This window comes from Oncorhynchus clarkii, unplaced genomic scaffold (assembly GCF_045791955.1).
Source record: "Oncorhynchus clarkii lewisi isolate Uvic-CL-2024 unplaced genomic scaffold, UVic_Ocla_1.0 unplaced_contig_4189_pilon_pilon, whole genome shotgun sequence".
NCBI classification, from domain to species: domain Eukaryota; kingdom Metazoa; phylum Chordata; class Actinopteri; order Salmoniformes; family Salmonidae; genus Oncorhynchus; species Oncorhynchus clarkii.
This window is the reverse complement of record NW_027258364.1, coordinates 19,513-36,937: the sequence shown is the minus strand read 5'-3', so window position 1 is coordinate 36,937 and position 17,425 is coordinate 19,513. Positions and strand designations below refer to the sequence as shown.

The following is a 17,425-nucleotide window of genomic DNA, read 5'->3' as shown; positions in this document are numbered from 1 at the left end:
AAAGAAAATATACAAACATTTTCCATAAAGTATATATATATTTTTTAAATACTAATGTTACTGTCCCTACTACAAAAAACTACTTAAAAACATGTCATTTTGTCATTGAAACATTTAAATGAAATGCTGTAAAATTCCATTCATTCCTATAGAATGGAGGTGTTATAATACCCATAAAACCTAGAGGTCAAACAGGGAAATGGTTCCAATCACTTTTTCCATCATTCATTTTTCCCATAGGGAATTTTAGAAACAAATCAAATCAAATCAAATTTATTTATATAGCCCTTCGTACATCAGCTGATATCTCAAAGTGCTGTACAGAAACCCAGCCTAAAACCCCAAACAGCAAGCAATGCAGGTGTAGAAGCACGGTGGCTAGGAAAAACTCCCTAGAAAGGCCAAAACCTAGGAAGAAACCTAGAGAGGAACCAGGCTATGTGGGGTGGCCAGTCCTCTTCTGGCTGTGCCGGGTGGAGATTATAACAGAACATGGCCAAGATGTTCAAATGTTCATAAATGACCAGCATGGTCAAATAATAATAAGGCAGAACAGTTGAAACTGGAGCAGCAGCACAGTCAGGTGGACTGGGGAAACACTTTATAACTCTTTTGGGATAGGGGGCAGCATTTTCACTTTTGGATGAATAGCGTGCCCAGAGTGAACTGCCTCCTCCTCTGTCCCAGATGTTAATATATGCATATTATTATTAGTATTGGATAGAAAACACTCTGAAGTTTCTAAATCTGTTTGAATGATGTCTGTGAGTATAACAGAACTCATATGGCAGGCGAAAACCTGAGAAAAATCCAACCAGGAAGTGGGACATCTGAGGATTGTAGTTTTTCAAAGCTTGGCCTACCGAATACACAGTGGGATATGGATAGAGTTGCACTTCCTATGGCTTCCACTAGATGTCAACCGTCTTTAGAAACTTGAATGAGGATTCTACTATAAAGGAGGGGCTCATGAGAGCTCTTTGAGTCAGTGGTCTGGCAGAGTGCCTTGGTCTCATGACGCACGCTCCCGACAGAGTTACCTCTCGTTCCAGTGCTTTTCTTCAGACATAGGAATCCTCTGGTTGGAACATTATTGATGTTTTATGTTAAAAACGTCCTAACGATTGATTCCATACATCGTTTGACATGTTTCTAAAGGACTGTAATGGAACTTTTCGAGTTTTTGTCTGGACAAAGTGCTTGCGCCTCATGAAGATGGATTACTGGGCTGAACACGCTAACAACAAGTGGCTATTTGGACATAAATGATGGACTTTATGGAACAAATCAGTCATTTATTGTCGAACTGGGATTCCTGGGAGTGCCGTCTGATGAAGATCATCAAAGGTAAGTGAATACTTATAGTGTTATTTCTAACTTCTGTTGACTCCAAAATGGCGGATATTCCTCTGGCTGGTTTGGGCTCTGAGCGCCGTTCTCAGATTATGCTTTTCCGTAAAGTTTTATTGAAATCTGACACAGCGGTTGCATTAAGGAGAAGTCTATCTTTAATTCTGTGAATAACACTTGTATCTTTTATCAATGTTTATTATGAGTATTTCTGCAAAATCCCCAGATGTTTTAGAATCAAAACATTACTGCACGTAACGCGCCAATGTGAACTGAGATTTATGGATATAAATATGCACATTATCGAACAAAACATACATGTAACATACAACAGAACAGGGTATTTTGTCCAATAGAACAACACAACAGGATCTACTGTCAAAAAGAACAACAGAACAGCATCTAGTGTCCGATAGAACAGGATCTGGTGTCCAATAGAACTACAGAACGGGATCTAGTGTCCAATAGAACAGGATCTAGTGTCCAATAGAACAACAGAACAGGATCTAGTGTCCAATAGAACAGGATCTAGTGTCCAATAGAACAACAGAACAGGATCTAGTGTCCAATAGAACAGGATCTAGTGTCCAATAGAACAACAGGACAGGATCTAGTGTCCGATAGAACAGGATCTAGTGTCCAATAGAACAACAGAACAGCATCTAGTGTCCAATAGAACAACAGAACAGGATCTAGTGTCCAATAGAACAACAGAACAGGATCTAGTGTCCAATAGAACAGGATCTAGTGTCCAATAGAATTGTAAACAGGATATGGATTACTTAGGTTGTGTTCCGTTGTAAACTTAGTATGGTTCTAACCCTTCTTATGCCCTGCTACTAGTAAAATCATTTCTGCATTACAAACAATTATTCATCAACAACAAAACAAGTATCAGAGCTCCTGAGTGGTGCAGCGGTCTAAGGCCTGGCATCTCAGTACAAGAGGTGTCACTGCAGTCCCTGGTTTGAATCCAGGCTGTATCACATCCGGCTGTGATTGGGAGTCCCATAGGGCGGTGCATAATTGACTCAGCATTCATCCGGGTGTCATGTACACTCCCTCTCCGGCCTCTAGGTCATCAGGCTGCTGATTATCCCGCACACCTGTCACCATCGTCTGCGCCTCATGACCTGCACCTCATGACCTGCGCCTCATGACACTCACCTGGACTCCATCACCTCCTTGATTATCTTCCCTATATCTGTAATTCCCCTTGGTTCTTTCCTCAGGTGTTACTGACACTGTTTTCATGTCGGTGCGTTGTTTGTGTTTCGTGTTCATTGTTTCTTTTATTTAGTAAAACACTCACTCCCTAAACTTGCTTCCCGACTCTCAGCGCACTTGTTACACCGGGTTTGGCTGGGGTAGGCCATCATTGTAAATCAGAATTTGTTCTTAACTGACTTGCCTAGTTAAATTAAAAATACATGTTTTTAAAAATCAATAAATGAACTGAAACATACACTGAGTGCACAAAACATTAGGAATACTTTCCCAATATTGAGTTGCACTCGCTTTTGTCCTCAGAACAGCCACAATTCCTCGGGCATGGACTCTAAAAGGTGGCGGAATCGTTCCACAGGGATGCTGGCCCATGTTATCTCCAATGCTTCCCATAGTTGTATCAAGTTGGTGGGTTTGGATCTCTACACTTAATAGCTCGTTCCATCTCATCCCACAGATGCTCAGTTTGTTTGACATCTGGGGACTGGGCAGACCACTGCAATAAGCTGAATTCACTGTCATGTTTGTGGAACCAATCCTAGCCTTGTGGCATGGGGCTGAAAAAAATATATTTGCAGATGGATACACTGCTGCCATGAAGGGATGCACCTGATTGGCAATGATGTTCAGATATCCTGTGGCATTCAAACATTGCTCCACTTTTACCAAGGGGTCCAATGTGTGTCCTGAAAACACACCCACACCATCATACCAACAAGCTGCAATGTTGGCACGCGACATGGATGCATGTACTCATGGTATTCTCCATACCCTAGTCCTCCCATCACAACATTATGTACTCATGGTATTCTCCATACCCTAGTCCTCCCATCACAACATGATGTACTCATGGTATTCTCCATACCCTAGTCCTCCCATCACAACATGATGTACTCATGGTATTCTCCATACCCTAGTCCTCCCATCACAACATGATGTACTCATGGTATTCTCCATACCCTAGTCCTCCCATCACAACATGATGTACTCATGGTATTCTCCATACCCTAGTCCTCCCATCACAACATGATGTACTCATGGTATTCTCCATACCCTAGTCCTCCCATCACAACATGATGTACTCATGGTATTCTCCATACCCTAGTCCTCCCATCACAACATGATGGATACATGTACTCATGGTATTCTCCATACCCTAGTCCTCCCATCAGAGTGAAACAGCAGGAACCGGGATTCATCAGATCAGGAAATGTTTTTCCAATTCTCCAGTGTCCAGCATTTTTGTTCCTTAGCTCACTGCAAACGCATTTATTTTTTTTAAAGAATTGGAACTCTGTAAGATTGTGTCAAGGTACGACAAGTTGTGCATTATTATATGGGTCTTTGGGCAGCTGTACTGGACTGTCAGTTGACTAACTGTAGCCCATCTGTTGCTCTGCACAGCTTTCTCTGTCCTCTTTCATCAATGACCCATTGGCTGAATGTTCTTTGGGTGGTAGGACTGTTGAGTGTGAAAAACCCAGCAGCGTTGCAGTTCTTGACACACTCAAACCAGTGCGCCTGGCACCTACTACCATACCCTATTCAAAGGCACTTAAATATTTTGTCTTTCCCATTCACCCTCAATGGCACACATACATATTCCATGTCTCAATTGTCTCAAGGCTTAAAAATCCTTCTTTAACCTGTCTCCTCTCCTTCATCTACAATAATTGAAGTGGATTTAACAAGTGACATCAATACTTTCACCTTGATTCACCTGGTCAGTCTATGTCGTGGAAAGAGTCCTAATGTCTAGTACACTCAGTGTACATACATGATGTTAATGAAGCACAGATTCCAATACATTAAATATGGCCAGCTACATACACTACCACACAGCTAACTGATTAAACTCATCAATAAACAACATACATTATACATAGCTCAATATCTACTGCTAGCCATACATTATACACAGCTCAATATCTACTGCTAGCCATACATTAAACACAGCTCAATATCTACTGCTAGCCATACATTAAACACAGCTCAATATCTACTGCTAGCCATACATTATACACAGCTCAATATCTACTGCTAGCCATACATTATACACAGCTCAATATCTACTGCTAGCCATACATTATACACAGCTCAATATCTACTGCTAGCCATACATTATCTGTATATTACTGAAAGTACAATATGCAATTCTTTAGAATCTAGAACATAGTTAATTCCCCAGGTTGGAGTTAAAATCTGGCCAATTGAACCCTGACACTAACTAAAGCCTAACCCTACCTTTGTGTGTGTGTGCTGCGTTGTGTTATCCAATCAGTGTCTTCATACAGGCAGGCCCACTAAAGGGCCAGTTGTACTGGTTATGAACAGGACCGTTGACGTTACACTCGAAGAAGGAGAACATGGGAAACCAGATCCGAGCACGGCGGCTGTGTTGGAAGGCCCTGGTGTTGGCCAGAGTGTGGTAATACAGGAACAGTCTGGTGGTGATGTAGAAAGCTATGAACACATCTATGGAGTAGTGCTCATGAGCCGCCAGGATGAAGAAGATACCAAACAGATTCAGTACCCAGGAGATGGTATGGATCAGGTGCCAGCTACGAGGAGTATCTACAGGAAATATACAGGATATACAGTATATAATCAGGCATTATAATATCCCTCTCTGATCTCTAGTAGGGCATGTTGTTAATCAGCACTTGTGACAAATGTTTTTGTTGCACACACACACACACACACACAGAGTACGACTCACACTCTGTGATGAAGAAGTTGAGTATGGTGAGTACCACAGTGTGACCAGAGAACATGTAATCTCCACAGGTATCCACTCCATTCAGCGTCATGCCAAAGCCACTCCATATAGCTAACACCCTCTGGACCTTAGACCACGTATCACCATACATCTATATATATATATATATACATATATATACACACACACACACACACACACACACACACACACACACACACACACACACACACACACACACACACACAGTTAGCAATGATGTGAACATTGTGTCCAGTAATCACCCAGTCATCAGACTCTGCCCTATAATCACCCAGTCATCAGGTAGTCTGGGTGTGTTAGTATGTGTATCCCACCTTACTGGAGCACTGTAGATGTTGTCCAGGTACAGAGAGGGAGGTAACAAACATGGTGACGCAACGCAGCAGAAACACTGTTCCAATCAGAGAACACAGACGCCGCAATATGATAGACCTAGAGAGAGAGAGAGAGAAAGACATATTATAGACGTAGATAGAGAGACACCTCAATATGATAGACCGAGAGAGAGAGAGACCTCAATATGATAGACCTAGAGAGAGAGAGAGAGACCTCAATATGATAGACCTAGAGAGAGAGAGACCTCAATATGATAGACCTAGAGAGAGAGAGAGAGACCTCAATATGATAGACCTAGAGAGAGAGAGAGAGAAAGACATATTATAGACGTAGATACAGTGCCTTGCGAAGGTATTCGGCCCCCTTGAACTTTGCGACCTTTTGCCACATTTCAGGCTTCAAACATAAAGATATAAAACTGTATTTTTTTGTGAAGAATCAACAACAAGTGGGACACAATCATGAAGTGGAACGACATTTATTGGATATTTCAAACTTTTTTAACAAATCAAAAACTGAAAAATTGGGCGTGCAAAATTATTCAGCCCCTTTACTTTCAGTGCAGCAAACTCTCTCCAGAAGTTCAGTGAGGATCTCTGAATGATCCAATGTTGACCTAAATGACTAATGATGATAAATACAATCCACCTGTGTGTAATCAAGTCTCCGTATAAATGCACCTGCACTGTGATAGTCTCAGAGGTCCATTAAAAGCGCAGAGAGCATCATGAAGAACAAGGAACACACCAGGCAGGTCCGAGATACTGTTGTGAAGAAGTTTAAAGCCGGATTTGGATACAAAAAGATTTCCCAAGCTTTAAACATCCCAAGGAGCACTGTGCAAGCGATAATATTGAAATGGAAGGAGTATCAGACCACTGCAAATCTACCAAGACCTGGCTGTCCCTCTAAACTTTCAGCTCATACAAGGAGAATACTGATCAGAGATGCAGCCAAGAGGCCCATGATCACTCTGGATGAACTGCAGAGATCTACAGCTGAGGTGGGAGACTCTGTCCATAGGACAACAATCAGTCGTATATTGCACAAATCTGGCCTTTATGGAAGAGTGGCAAGAAGAAAGCCATTTCTTAAAGATATCCATAAAAAGTGTTGTTTAAAGTTTGCCACAAGCCACCTGGGAGACACACCAAACATGTGGAAGAAGGTGCTCTGGTCAGATGAAACCAAAATTGAACTTTTTGGCAACAATGCAAAACGTTATGTTTGGCGTAAAAGCAACACAGCTGAACACACCATCCCCACTGTCAAACATGGTGGTGGCAGCATCATGGTTTGGGCCTGCTTTTCTTCAGCAGGGACAGGGAAGATGGTTAAAATTGATGGGAAGATGGATGGAGCCAAATACAGGACCATTCTGGAAGAAAACCTGATGGAGTCTGCAAAAGACCTGAGACTGGGACGGAGATTTGTCTTCCAACAAGACAATGATCCAAAACATAAAGCAAAATCTACAATGGAATGGTTCAAAAATAAACATATCCAGGTGTTAGAATGGCCAAGTCAAAGTCCAGACCTGAATCCAATCGAGAATCTGTGGAAAGAACTGAAAACTGCTGTTCACAAATGCTCTCCATCCAACCTCACTGAGCTCGAACTGTTTTGCAAGGAGGAATGGGAAAAAATTTCAGTCTCTCGATGTGCAAAACTGATAGAGGCATACCCCAAGCGACTTACAGCTGTAATCGCAGCAAAAGGTGGCGCTACAAAGTATTAACTTAAGGGGGCTGAATCATTTTGCACGCCCAATTTTTAAGTTTTTGATTTGTTAAAAAAGTTTAAAATATCCAATAAATGTCATTCCACTTAATGATTGTGTCCCACTTGTTGTTGATTCTTCACAAAAAAATACAGTTTTATATCTTTATGTTTGAAGCCTGAAATGTGGCAAAAGGTCGCAAAGTTCAAGGGGGCCGAATACTTTCGCAAGGCACTGTAGAGAGACACCTCAATATGATAGACCTAGAGAGAGAGAGAGAGACCTCAATATGATAGACCTAGAGAGAGAGAGACCTCAATATGATAGACCTAGAGAGAGAGAGACCTCAATATGATAGACCTAGAGAGAGAGAGAGAGAGACCTCAATATGATAGACCTAGAGAGAGAGAGAGAGACCTCAATATGATAGACCTAGAGAGAGAGAGACCTCAATATGATAGACCTAGAGAGAGAGAGAGAGACCTCAATATGATAGACCTAGAGAGAGAGAGAGAGACCTCAATATGATAGACCTAGAGAGAGAGAGAGACCTCAATATGATAGACCTAGAGAGAGAGAGAGAGACCTCAATATGGTAGACCTAGAGAGAGAGACCTCAATATGATAGACCTAGAGAGAGAGAGAGAGAAAAAGACATATTATAGACGTAGATAGAGAGACACCTCAATATGATAGACTGAGAGAGAGAGAGACCTCAATATGATAGACCTAGAGAGAGAGAGAGAGACCTCAATATGATAGACCTAGAGAGAGAGAGACCTCAATATGATAGACCTAGAGAGAGAGAGAGAGAGAGACCTCAATATGATAGACCTAGAGAGAGAGTGACCTCAATATGATAGACCTAGAGAGAGAGAGAGACCTCAATATGATAGACCTAGAGAGAGAGAGAAGTACAGCAGTAGTAGTAGCTGAAGTAGCAGTAGTAGTAGTAGCAGAAGTAGTAGTAGTAGTAGCAGAAGTAGTAGTAGTAGTAGCTGAAGTAGCAGTAGTAGTAGTAGCTGAGTAGTAGCAGTAGCAGTAGTATCAGTAGCAGTAGTAGTAGTAGTAGTAGTAGTAGCAGCAGTAGTAGCTGAAGTAGTAACTGAAGTAGCAGTAGTAGTAACTGAAGTAGCAGTAGCTGAAGTAGCAGTAGTAGTAGTAGTAGCAGCAGCAGTAGTAGTAGTAGCTGAAGTAGCAGTAGTAGGAGCTGAAGTAGCAGTAGTAGTAGTAGTAGTAGTAGTAGTAGTAGTAGTAGTATTGCAGTAGTACACATGTTTGTCTAGTTGTAGTAGTAGTAGTAGTAGTAGTAGTGCAGTAGTACCTGTGTTTGTGTAGTAGTAGCACCAACAGGAAGATGTAAACTAGGATTAAACCACAAGCCTCCGCCATCGCAAAAGCCCAAGGGATTCTGGGTACACTGTCAGAGAAAAAGAGAATAATAACGTTGGAATAATAATGTGAGGTCAGAGGTTAGAGGTCTAGCTCACCTATTCAGGAAAATGTCTGGCAGTGGGATTAGAGGTCAGGGGTTAGAGGTTAAAGGTCAGACTCACCTATCCAGGAAGATGTCGGGCAGTGGCGGGTAAATTGTCATATCGGGAACGCGGTCGTGGACGATCACCATGACGAAGGAGGTAAATCCGAAGACGAGCATGACGTAAACAGAGCTGACTACTGTCTTCCACAGCTCTGGGTCCAGACGCCCTAGAAGGCACTTCCTGTCCCCAGTGGAGTGAATGTGGCACTGGTCTTCTTCTAACGCCATCCCTGACCGGGGTCGCGACCCTGACCATGACCCTGAGACCCCACAATCCACCTGACGGCGCCCTGCCCCGTTACACACACAATCTCCTCTATTACACCGCCTGTCAGCCCTGTGATCCCCCCAGTCTTCCTCGTGACAGGCCCTGTCCCCCCCAGCAGCAGCCCCTAATCCCCCTAACCCTATCCCCAGCTCCTCCATTTGCTTCTGGTTCTGTATTTGGAGCCTCCGCAGGGCCAGGGCCAGCCTCTTGATGTCCCCCAGCACAGTGAGGCTCAGAGGGGGTTCACGCAGGTCAGCCTCCCTTAGAGTCAGCAGGCTGGGGCCATCCACACGATGTTTAGAACACAGCAGCTCCACATACTGCCCAAACCCCTCCTGCTTCAGCCAGCCAGACACCTGCTTACTGCTCCACGTACTAACACTACTCTGAGACACCGCCATAGCATTCCTCCCTCTGAGAGAGAGGGAGAGAGACAGACAGTGTTAATACAGTGGTAACACAACGGCAATGTAATAACAGACCTAATAGTTTGTTCTGGGAAGACAGCATTAAGTCACAGAGGCCAATCACAACAGAGATAGACCACATACAGTATATACTCATTATTGGCTTAGACCACCAGCTCCATTCAAAAACAGTACAAGTAGCCAGTAAACATGAATAATTATACTGAGACTGAAAAACAGCTGTTATCTCAAGGCCATCAGACTGTTAAATAGTCACCACTAGCCAGCCTCTGCCCAGTACTCTGACCTGAATTTAGTCACTGTCACTAGCCGGCTACCACCTGGTTACACTACCATGCACCTTTAGAGGCTGCCGCCCTATTTACATAGCCATGGAACACAGGTCACTTTAATAATGTTTACATACTGTTGTACTCATTTCATATGTATATACTGTATTCTATTTAACTATTGCTGTACATATACTATTCTGTCCTACATATTCTACAGATATACAACATATTATATCCACATACTGTCTATAATGTCTATACATCCCATCATATGTACAGTATATACTACCGTTCGTTTGGGGTCACTTAGAAAGCATTTTTTGTCCATTAAAGAAGCATTTTTTGTCCATTAAATTAACATCAAATTGATCAGAAATACAGTGTAGACATTGTTAATGTTGAAAATTACTATTCTAGCTGGAAATGGCAGATTTTTTATGGAATATTTGCATAGGTGTACAGGGGCCCATTATCAGCAACCATCACTCCTGTGTTCCAATGGCACGTTGTGTTAGCTAATCCAAGTTTATAATTGAAAAAGGCTAATTGATCATTAGAAAACCCTTTTGCAATTATGTTAGCACAGGTGAAAACTGTTGTCCTGATTAAAGAAGCAATAAAACGGGCCTTCTTTAGACTAGTTGAGTATCTGGAGCATCAGCATTTGTGGGTTCAATTGCAGGCTCAAAATGGCCAGAAACAAATAACTTTCTTCTGAAACTTGTCAGTCTGTTCTGAGAAATGAACGCTACTCCATGTGAGAAATTTCCAAAAAACTGAAGATCTCGTACAACGCTCCCTTCACAGAACAGCGCAAACTGGCTCTAACCAGAATAGAAAGAGGGGTGGGAGGCCCCGGTGCACAACTGAGCAAGAGGACAAGTACATTAGAGTGTCTAGTTTGAGAAACAGACGCCTCACAAGTCCTCAACTGGCAGCTTCATTAAAAATAGTACCAGCAAAACATCATTCTCAACGTCAACAGTGAAGAGGCGACTCCGGGATGCTGGCATTCTAGGCAGAGTTTCAAAGAAAAAGCAATATCTCAGACTGGCCAATAAAAATAAAAGATGAAGATGGGCAAAATAACACAGACACTGGACAGAGGAACTCTGCCTAGAAGGCAAGCATCCCAGAGTCACCTCTTCACTGTTGACGTTGGGTTAAGCTCCAAAATGCAGGTGTTTCAGCCTAGCTCAGTGCTTTCTGTGGTGGTGGGGCAACCAGCGGAAAATATGGAGCGTAGGGGTTGGTAATGTTCTCTAGATGCGCCGTGATTGGCTCAGTGTTCTGTCACTCATGGGGACACTACGTCACCACCAAATTCAAAAGGGTAGAGCTTGAACATTCAAGCCCCCTTGGGTGCTGCCATAGAGTTACATTAGAAGTGTCCATCCAAGAAGGCTCAAAATCATTGGCCACAGATAAAATGACGTCAAATCACGTTATATCTACACTAGCTTTGATTGTACTAATCATGTCAACATCATACTTTCAAAATCTTAGCTAGCAAACTAGCAGTCATCATCACGAATCAAGTCGACAATCTACAAGCAAATCCTTTTCAATCCTTGTCATATGAAGAGAATTAATGATGAGAATTTATAGATAAAACATATCGGTGCTCAACGGCCATTGGACAAACATTACACAACAAGTTGGAAATCGTTAGTTCAAAAATTAGTGGTTTGGAAGGAATCAGTGGCTAACTGCAAGCAATGCAAAGCAATCACTAGCCTGCTATTCAGTGGAGTGGGTCTTTGGTCCCAAGTCTGGGTTTAAGGGTCTGTTTTCCAAGCTTAAACGGATAAACATTTAACATTGGCCTTGCTGTCAATCCAGCACGACTTCTACCGAGCTCAAAACAAATGGAAACTCAGAACTGGGAAATCTGACATCAGTGAGTTCAAGACAACTTGTTCTGGGAACTCAGAAAAAAACGAGCTCCGACTGGAAAAATACATTCTGACGGTCATCCAACTCAGAATTGCAAGTCGGGAACTCGGGCCTCTTTCTAGAGCTCTGACCTGAAGATCACTGACGTCATGATTCAACCTTGTTTTTATTCAGTTCCCAGTTGTCTTGAAAGCACCATAAATCTAGAGAATGCCAGACTATGATGACAAAGGTTGATTATGACATTTTCCCACAAAGGACCGCCACGCCACCTTCCTTTTCAAGTGAGCACAGTACAGGGTGAGTCCAAAAATGTCTTGTATGCTGCTGCATAAATGATGTAATATGCCAGGGAGATATGTATACTGTAGCTAAGAAAGTAATACTAAGTGTATGTTGTGTAGTAAGCTGTTCGAGTCCACCTGTGGTACATTCAATTGATTGGACATAATTAGGAAAGGCACACACCTGTCTCTATAAGGTCCCACAGAGCATAACCAAGCTCCGAGACAGGATTGTGTCGTGGCACAGATCTGGGGAATTTTACCAAAACAATTCTGCATTGAAGGTCCCCAAGAACATAGTGGCCTCTTTCTTAAATGGAAAACAGTTGGTTCCACCAAGACTCTTCCTAGAGCTGGCATCCTGGTCAAACTGAGCAATCAGGGGAAAAGAGCCTTGGCCAGGCAGGTGACCAATAACCCGATGGTCACCCTGACAGAGCTCCAGAGTTCCTCTGTGGAGATGGGTGGACCTTCCAGAAGGACAACCATCTCTGTAGCACTCCACCAATCCGGTCTTTATAGTAGAGTGGCCAGACGGATGCCACTCCCCAGTAAAAAGCACATGACAGCCCGCTTGGAGTTTGCCAAAAGACACCTAAAGGACTCTCAGGCCATGAGAAACAAGATTCTCTGGTCTGATGAAACCAATATTGAACTCTTTGGCCTGAATGCCAAGCATCACGTCTGGAGGAAACCTGGCACCATCCCTACGGTGAAGCATGGTGGTGGCAGCATCATGATGTCAGGATCGAGGGAAAGATGAATGGAGCATAGTACAAAGCGATCCTTGATGAAAACCTGCTCCAGAGCGCTCAGGACCTTAGGCCTGGGCAAGGGTTCACCTTCCAACAGGACAACGACCCTCAGCACACAGCCAAGACAACGCAGGTGTGGCTTCGGCACAAATTTCTGAATGTCCTTGAGTGGCCCAGCCAGAGCCCGGACTTGAACCCGATCGGACATCTCTGGAGAGACTTGAAAATAGCTGTGCAGCGACGCTCCCCATCCAACCTGACAGAGGATCTGAAGAGAAGAATGGGTGAAACTCCCCAAATACAAGCGTGCCGGGCTTGTAGCGTCATACCCAAGAAGACTCAAGGCTGTAATCGCTGCCAAAGGTGCTTCAACAAACTACTGAGTAAAGGGTCTGAAAAGTTATGTAAATGTGATATTTTTGTATTAAATTTTTTTATTATACGGTCGTGTCTTTGGCACCATTAAAGTGAAGACTGTTATTTTATCAAATCAATTCTCTGTAATTATTATTACATGATTAAACTAATCATGTAAATGTAATTAACTAGGAAGTCGGGGCACCAAGGAACATCTTCAGATTACAAAGTTATACTTTTAATATCTGATCAATTAGTCTTCTGATTAATGAATTATTCTTTACCTCACGTTAGTCTCATTCCAAATGTCGTAAATTGTTAGTTATCTGCACAAACCCAGCTTTTACTATGAATCATCCATACACCAATTGTCTTAATCATTTATTTACTAACTAACTAAATAATCACAGAAATGCATAAACAAACACAGTAGATATGGTTACAAGGAAATGATATGGGAGGTTCCCTAGTGGGCTAAACTGATATGACGGCTTGGTGGACAGAGGGAAGTGGGTGTGGACTGAAAACAGGCGGGAAAGAACAGAGGGCTCACTACACACAGTTAATAATTATATTAATTGAAATGCTAATCCTTTGCACATGAACGCTCACACATTCGGGAATAATTGCAATCAATATATATTTATGCCCAGTGTGTCGTCGTGATCTCTGTTGGAATCGTTGTTGGAGTCAGTTCATCATCGTCTCTCTCTGCTTCCCTGAAGATCAAAGTATTTCATGGTTAGAATGGATACTTCAGAGTACCATTCAGAAATGTTCTCATAGAATAGATGTTTCGGCAGTTGTCGGTCTTCGCATCCCAGGTTGACATAATTTATAGCTGCAGACTAGTAATTAGTATCTAAGATTTTCTCTTATTCTGTCGGGATCGATAGTCTCAGAGTTCAACCATTTCCCGCCGTGTAGCCAATGCTCCACATGGTATGGTTAGGAATTCAACAGCCATTGCAACCTTAGCTTAAACTGAGATTTTTGTGGTCTAAACTCAACCTGTGCCCCCTCAGTGTCCATCGAGGTACGAGTGGGCTAAAGAGGATTTCCTCAGGAGGGGTTTTTATTCATAACAATAGAAAAGGCGGGTCTATGACGCCAGATCATGTCTATGCTCACGGGGGCGGGCCAATGACTTAGTTAAACTTTTAATGGAATACAATTATCTTTCATTAAAGCTTTAATATCACCTTACATCATTTCACAAATAGTTTCATCTTTACTCATTCATTTTCTACAAGAATTAGATGCAAACCCCATAATGGAGAAATGTACATATTCAGAGATATAGTTATGTGTGTTTCCTGTCCTCTCTGAGGTCACCAAATGAAACACACTCGTCATACCCATTCCTTAAGTGTCCACGAACCATCTCCACCTTCTCACAAGTGGACCTTTGTATCAAATTCCCATTTTGGGGATTTAGGAGTTCACCATGTGAACTCCTTTGTTCTATCTATGTGTCTCTCTTTCTGCATGGCCAGGGGGAGAGAGTCTCCTCCAGGAATTTACGACCTGAGATAATAGAACATGGGTGTAGGAGGGAGAGAGGGATGCCATGATCTATACCCAGAAAAGGCCACGTCACGACAATACATTTGCAAACATTTCTAAAAACCTCTTTTTGCTTTGTCATTATGGGGTATTGTGATGTCATTATGGGGTATTGTGATGTCATTATGGGGTATTGTGATGTCATTATGGGGTATTGTGTGTAGATTGATGAGGGGGAAAAACTATTTAATCCATTTTAGAATAAGGCTGTAAGGTATCAAAATGTAGAAAAAGTCAAGCGGTCTGAATACTTTCTGAATACCCTGTATATATAATACAAAAGAAATTCAAGTTTTTGACAGCACTGGGCCTTTAACCTCAGTCATTTCAAATCCAAAGTACAGAGCCAAAACTGTCCAAATATTTTTGAACCTCTTTGTATATTTACAATGTATTATTATTGTCACTATTATTGTTATTGTTATTATTCCAGTTAAGTTAGAGAGTATACAGTATTACCAGTCAGTTAAACTAGAGAGTACATTACCAGTCAGTTAAACTAGAGAGTACATTACCAGCCAGTTAAACTAGAGAGTACATTACCAGTCAGTTAAACTAGAGAGTACATTACCGGCCAGTTAAACTAGAGAGTACATTACCATTCAGTTAAACTAGAGAGTACATTACCAGCCAGTTAAACTAGAGAGTACATTACCAGTCAGTTAAACTAGAGAGTACATTACCAACCAGTTAAATTAGAGAGTACATTACCAGTCAGTTAAACTAGAGAGTATATTACCATTCAGTTAAATTAGAGAATACATTACCATTCAGTTAAACTAGAGAGTACATTACCAGTCAGTTAAACTAGAGAGCACATTACTAACACATTACTAGTACATTACTAGTACATTACTAGTCAGTAAAGCGCCGCCTTAACTCAGCTCACTGGTCACCATAGCAGCACCCACCCGTAGCACGCGCTCCAGCAGGTATATCACACTGGTCACCTCCAACGCCAATTCTTAATTTGGCCGCCTCTCCTTCCAGTTCTCTGCTGCCAATAACTGGAACGAACTGCAAAAATCACTGAAGCTGGAGACTCACATCTCCATCACTAGCTTTAAGCACCAGCTGTCAGAGCAGCTCACAGATCACTGCACCTGCACATAGCTCATCTGTAAATAGCCCATCCAATCTACCTCATCCCCATACTGTATTTATTTATTTATTTATTTATCTTGCTCCTTTGCACCCCGGTATCTCTACTTGCACATTCATCTTCAGCACATCTACCTTTCCAGTGTTTAATTGCTATATTGTCATTACTTCGCCACCATGGCCTATTTATTGCCATACCTCCCTTATCTTACCTCATTTGCATATGCTGTTTATATATTTTTCTACTGTATTATTGACTGTATGTTTGTTTATTCCATGTTTAACTCTGTGTTGTTGTTTGTGTCAAACTGCTTTGCTTTATCTTGACCAGGTCGCAGTTGTAAATGAGAACTTCTTCTCAACTGGCCTACCTGGTTAAATAAAGGTGAAATAAAAATAAAAAAAGTTCAACTATAGTACATTACCAGCCAGTTAAACCATAGAGTACATTACCAGGTTATTACAAGTCAGTGAAACCATAGAGTACATTACCAGCCAGTTAAACTATAGCACATTACCAGTACATTACCAGTCAGTTAAACTAGAGAGTGCATTACCATTCAGTTAAACTAAAGAGTACATTACCATTCAGTTAAACTAGAGAGTACATTACCATTCAGTTAAACTAGAGAGTGCATTACCATTCAGTTAAACTAGACAGTACATTACCAGTCAGTTAAACTAGAGAGTACATTACCAGTCAGTTAAACTAGAGAGTACATTACCAGTCAGTTAAACTAGAGAGTACATTACCATTCAGTTAAACTAGAGTACATTACCAGTCAGTTAAACTAGAGAGTACATTACCAATCGTTCTCTCTCTGTCTTCTGTGACTCCAATACTCATTTGCTCTCCAGCACACACTTCCTCCTAATCCAAAGGACTGTTGGACCTAAACTGCTGAGTAAGCTGCTCTCCATATCAGGACCTTTCTCCTACTGATACATAGGCTGCTGTCTCCATATCAGGACCTTTCTTCTACAAATTGGAGGTATCAAGGAGATGTGCTCTGATAACAATGATGTCCTCACTGATCTACCCTGATCACTGATCAACCCTCGTCAACAGAACTCAGTAGAACCACTACATGATCAACAGCATTAGTTTAGTAAAAAACGTGTGTGAGTAAATACATGTTACCATCCGTGTTTAGAAAAGAAACTCAGCCTTTGACCTTGACTCTTGAGTACCGGTGAGTACACTAGCCAAGTAGTTGGCGGTAATGAGCCATTAAAGTTGGCTGACACACTCAATGAACACCACAGAAGAAGAAGCTTCTGACGTCAATATTGTGCAATCTCGCGTGTTAGCTGAAGGCAGAATCGAGTGGAGTTGTGGGATGAAATAACTTCAGGTGGTTCATGAAATTCACGACTTTCAGCAATGAATACTGTAGTTCCAGAGACGCTACGGGCTATGTGGTGCTATATCTGGCTAGTGTTGTAAAAGTGTTAGCTATAGATGCACACAGTAGCTAGTTAGCTAGCTAACGTTAGCTAGGTAGGTAACGTTATCACAAGCAGACAGACCATTTAGCAATGATAACTTATCAAAGTAGCTAGA

General features: G+C 41.9%; 1 protein-coding gene across 1 annotated transcript; it reads right to left on the bottom strand.

Moving 5' to 3' along the window:
* Positions 1 to 3,677: 3,677 nt before the first annotated feature.
* LOC139396811 (sphingomyelin synthase-related protein 1-like) lies at positions 3,678 to 17,065 on the bottom strand. The gene is made up of 6 exons (XM_071143727.1): positions 17,003 to 17,065; positions 8,951 to 9,616; positions 8,719 to 8,814; positions 5,653 to 5,770; positions 5,297 to 5,447; positions 3,678 to 5,151 (listed from the first exon to the last, which is right to left on the bottom strand). The coding sequence occupies exons 2-6, from the start codon at positions 9,601 to 9,603 to the stop codon at positions 4,847 to 4,849; spliced, it is 1,323 nt and encodes a 440-aa protein (XP_070999828.1). The 5' UTR covers positions 9,604 to 9,616; positions 17,003 to 17,065; the 3' UTR covers positions 3,678 to 4,846.
* Positions 17,066 to 17,425: the final 360 nt, after the last annotated feature.

Bases quoted from the DNA above. Each gene is read 5' to 3' on its own strand.
- LOC139396811 (XM_071143727.1), bottom strand. From the start codon at position 9,603: ATGGCGGTGTCTCAGAGTAGTGTTAGTACGTGGAGCAGTAAGCAGGTG. The intron at 8,815-8,950 runs GTGAGTCTGACC...TTTCTCTGACAG, and splicing joins CCCGACATCTTCCTGGATAG to TGTACCCAGAATCCCTTGGG. The intron at 5,152-5,296 runs GTGAGTCGTACT...TATTTCCTGTAG, and splicing joins CAACTTCTTCATCACAGAGT to ATACTCCTCGTAGCTGGCAC.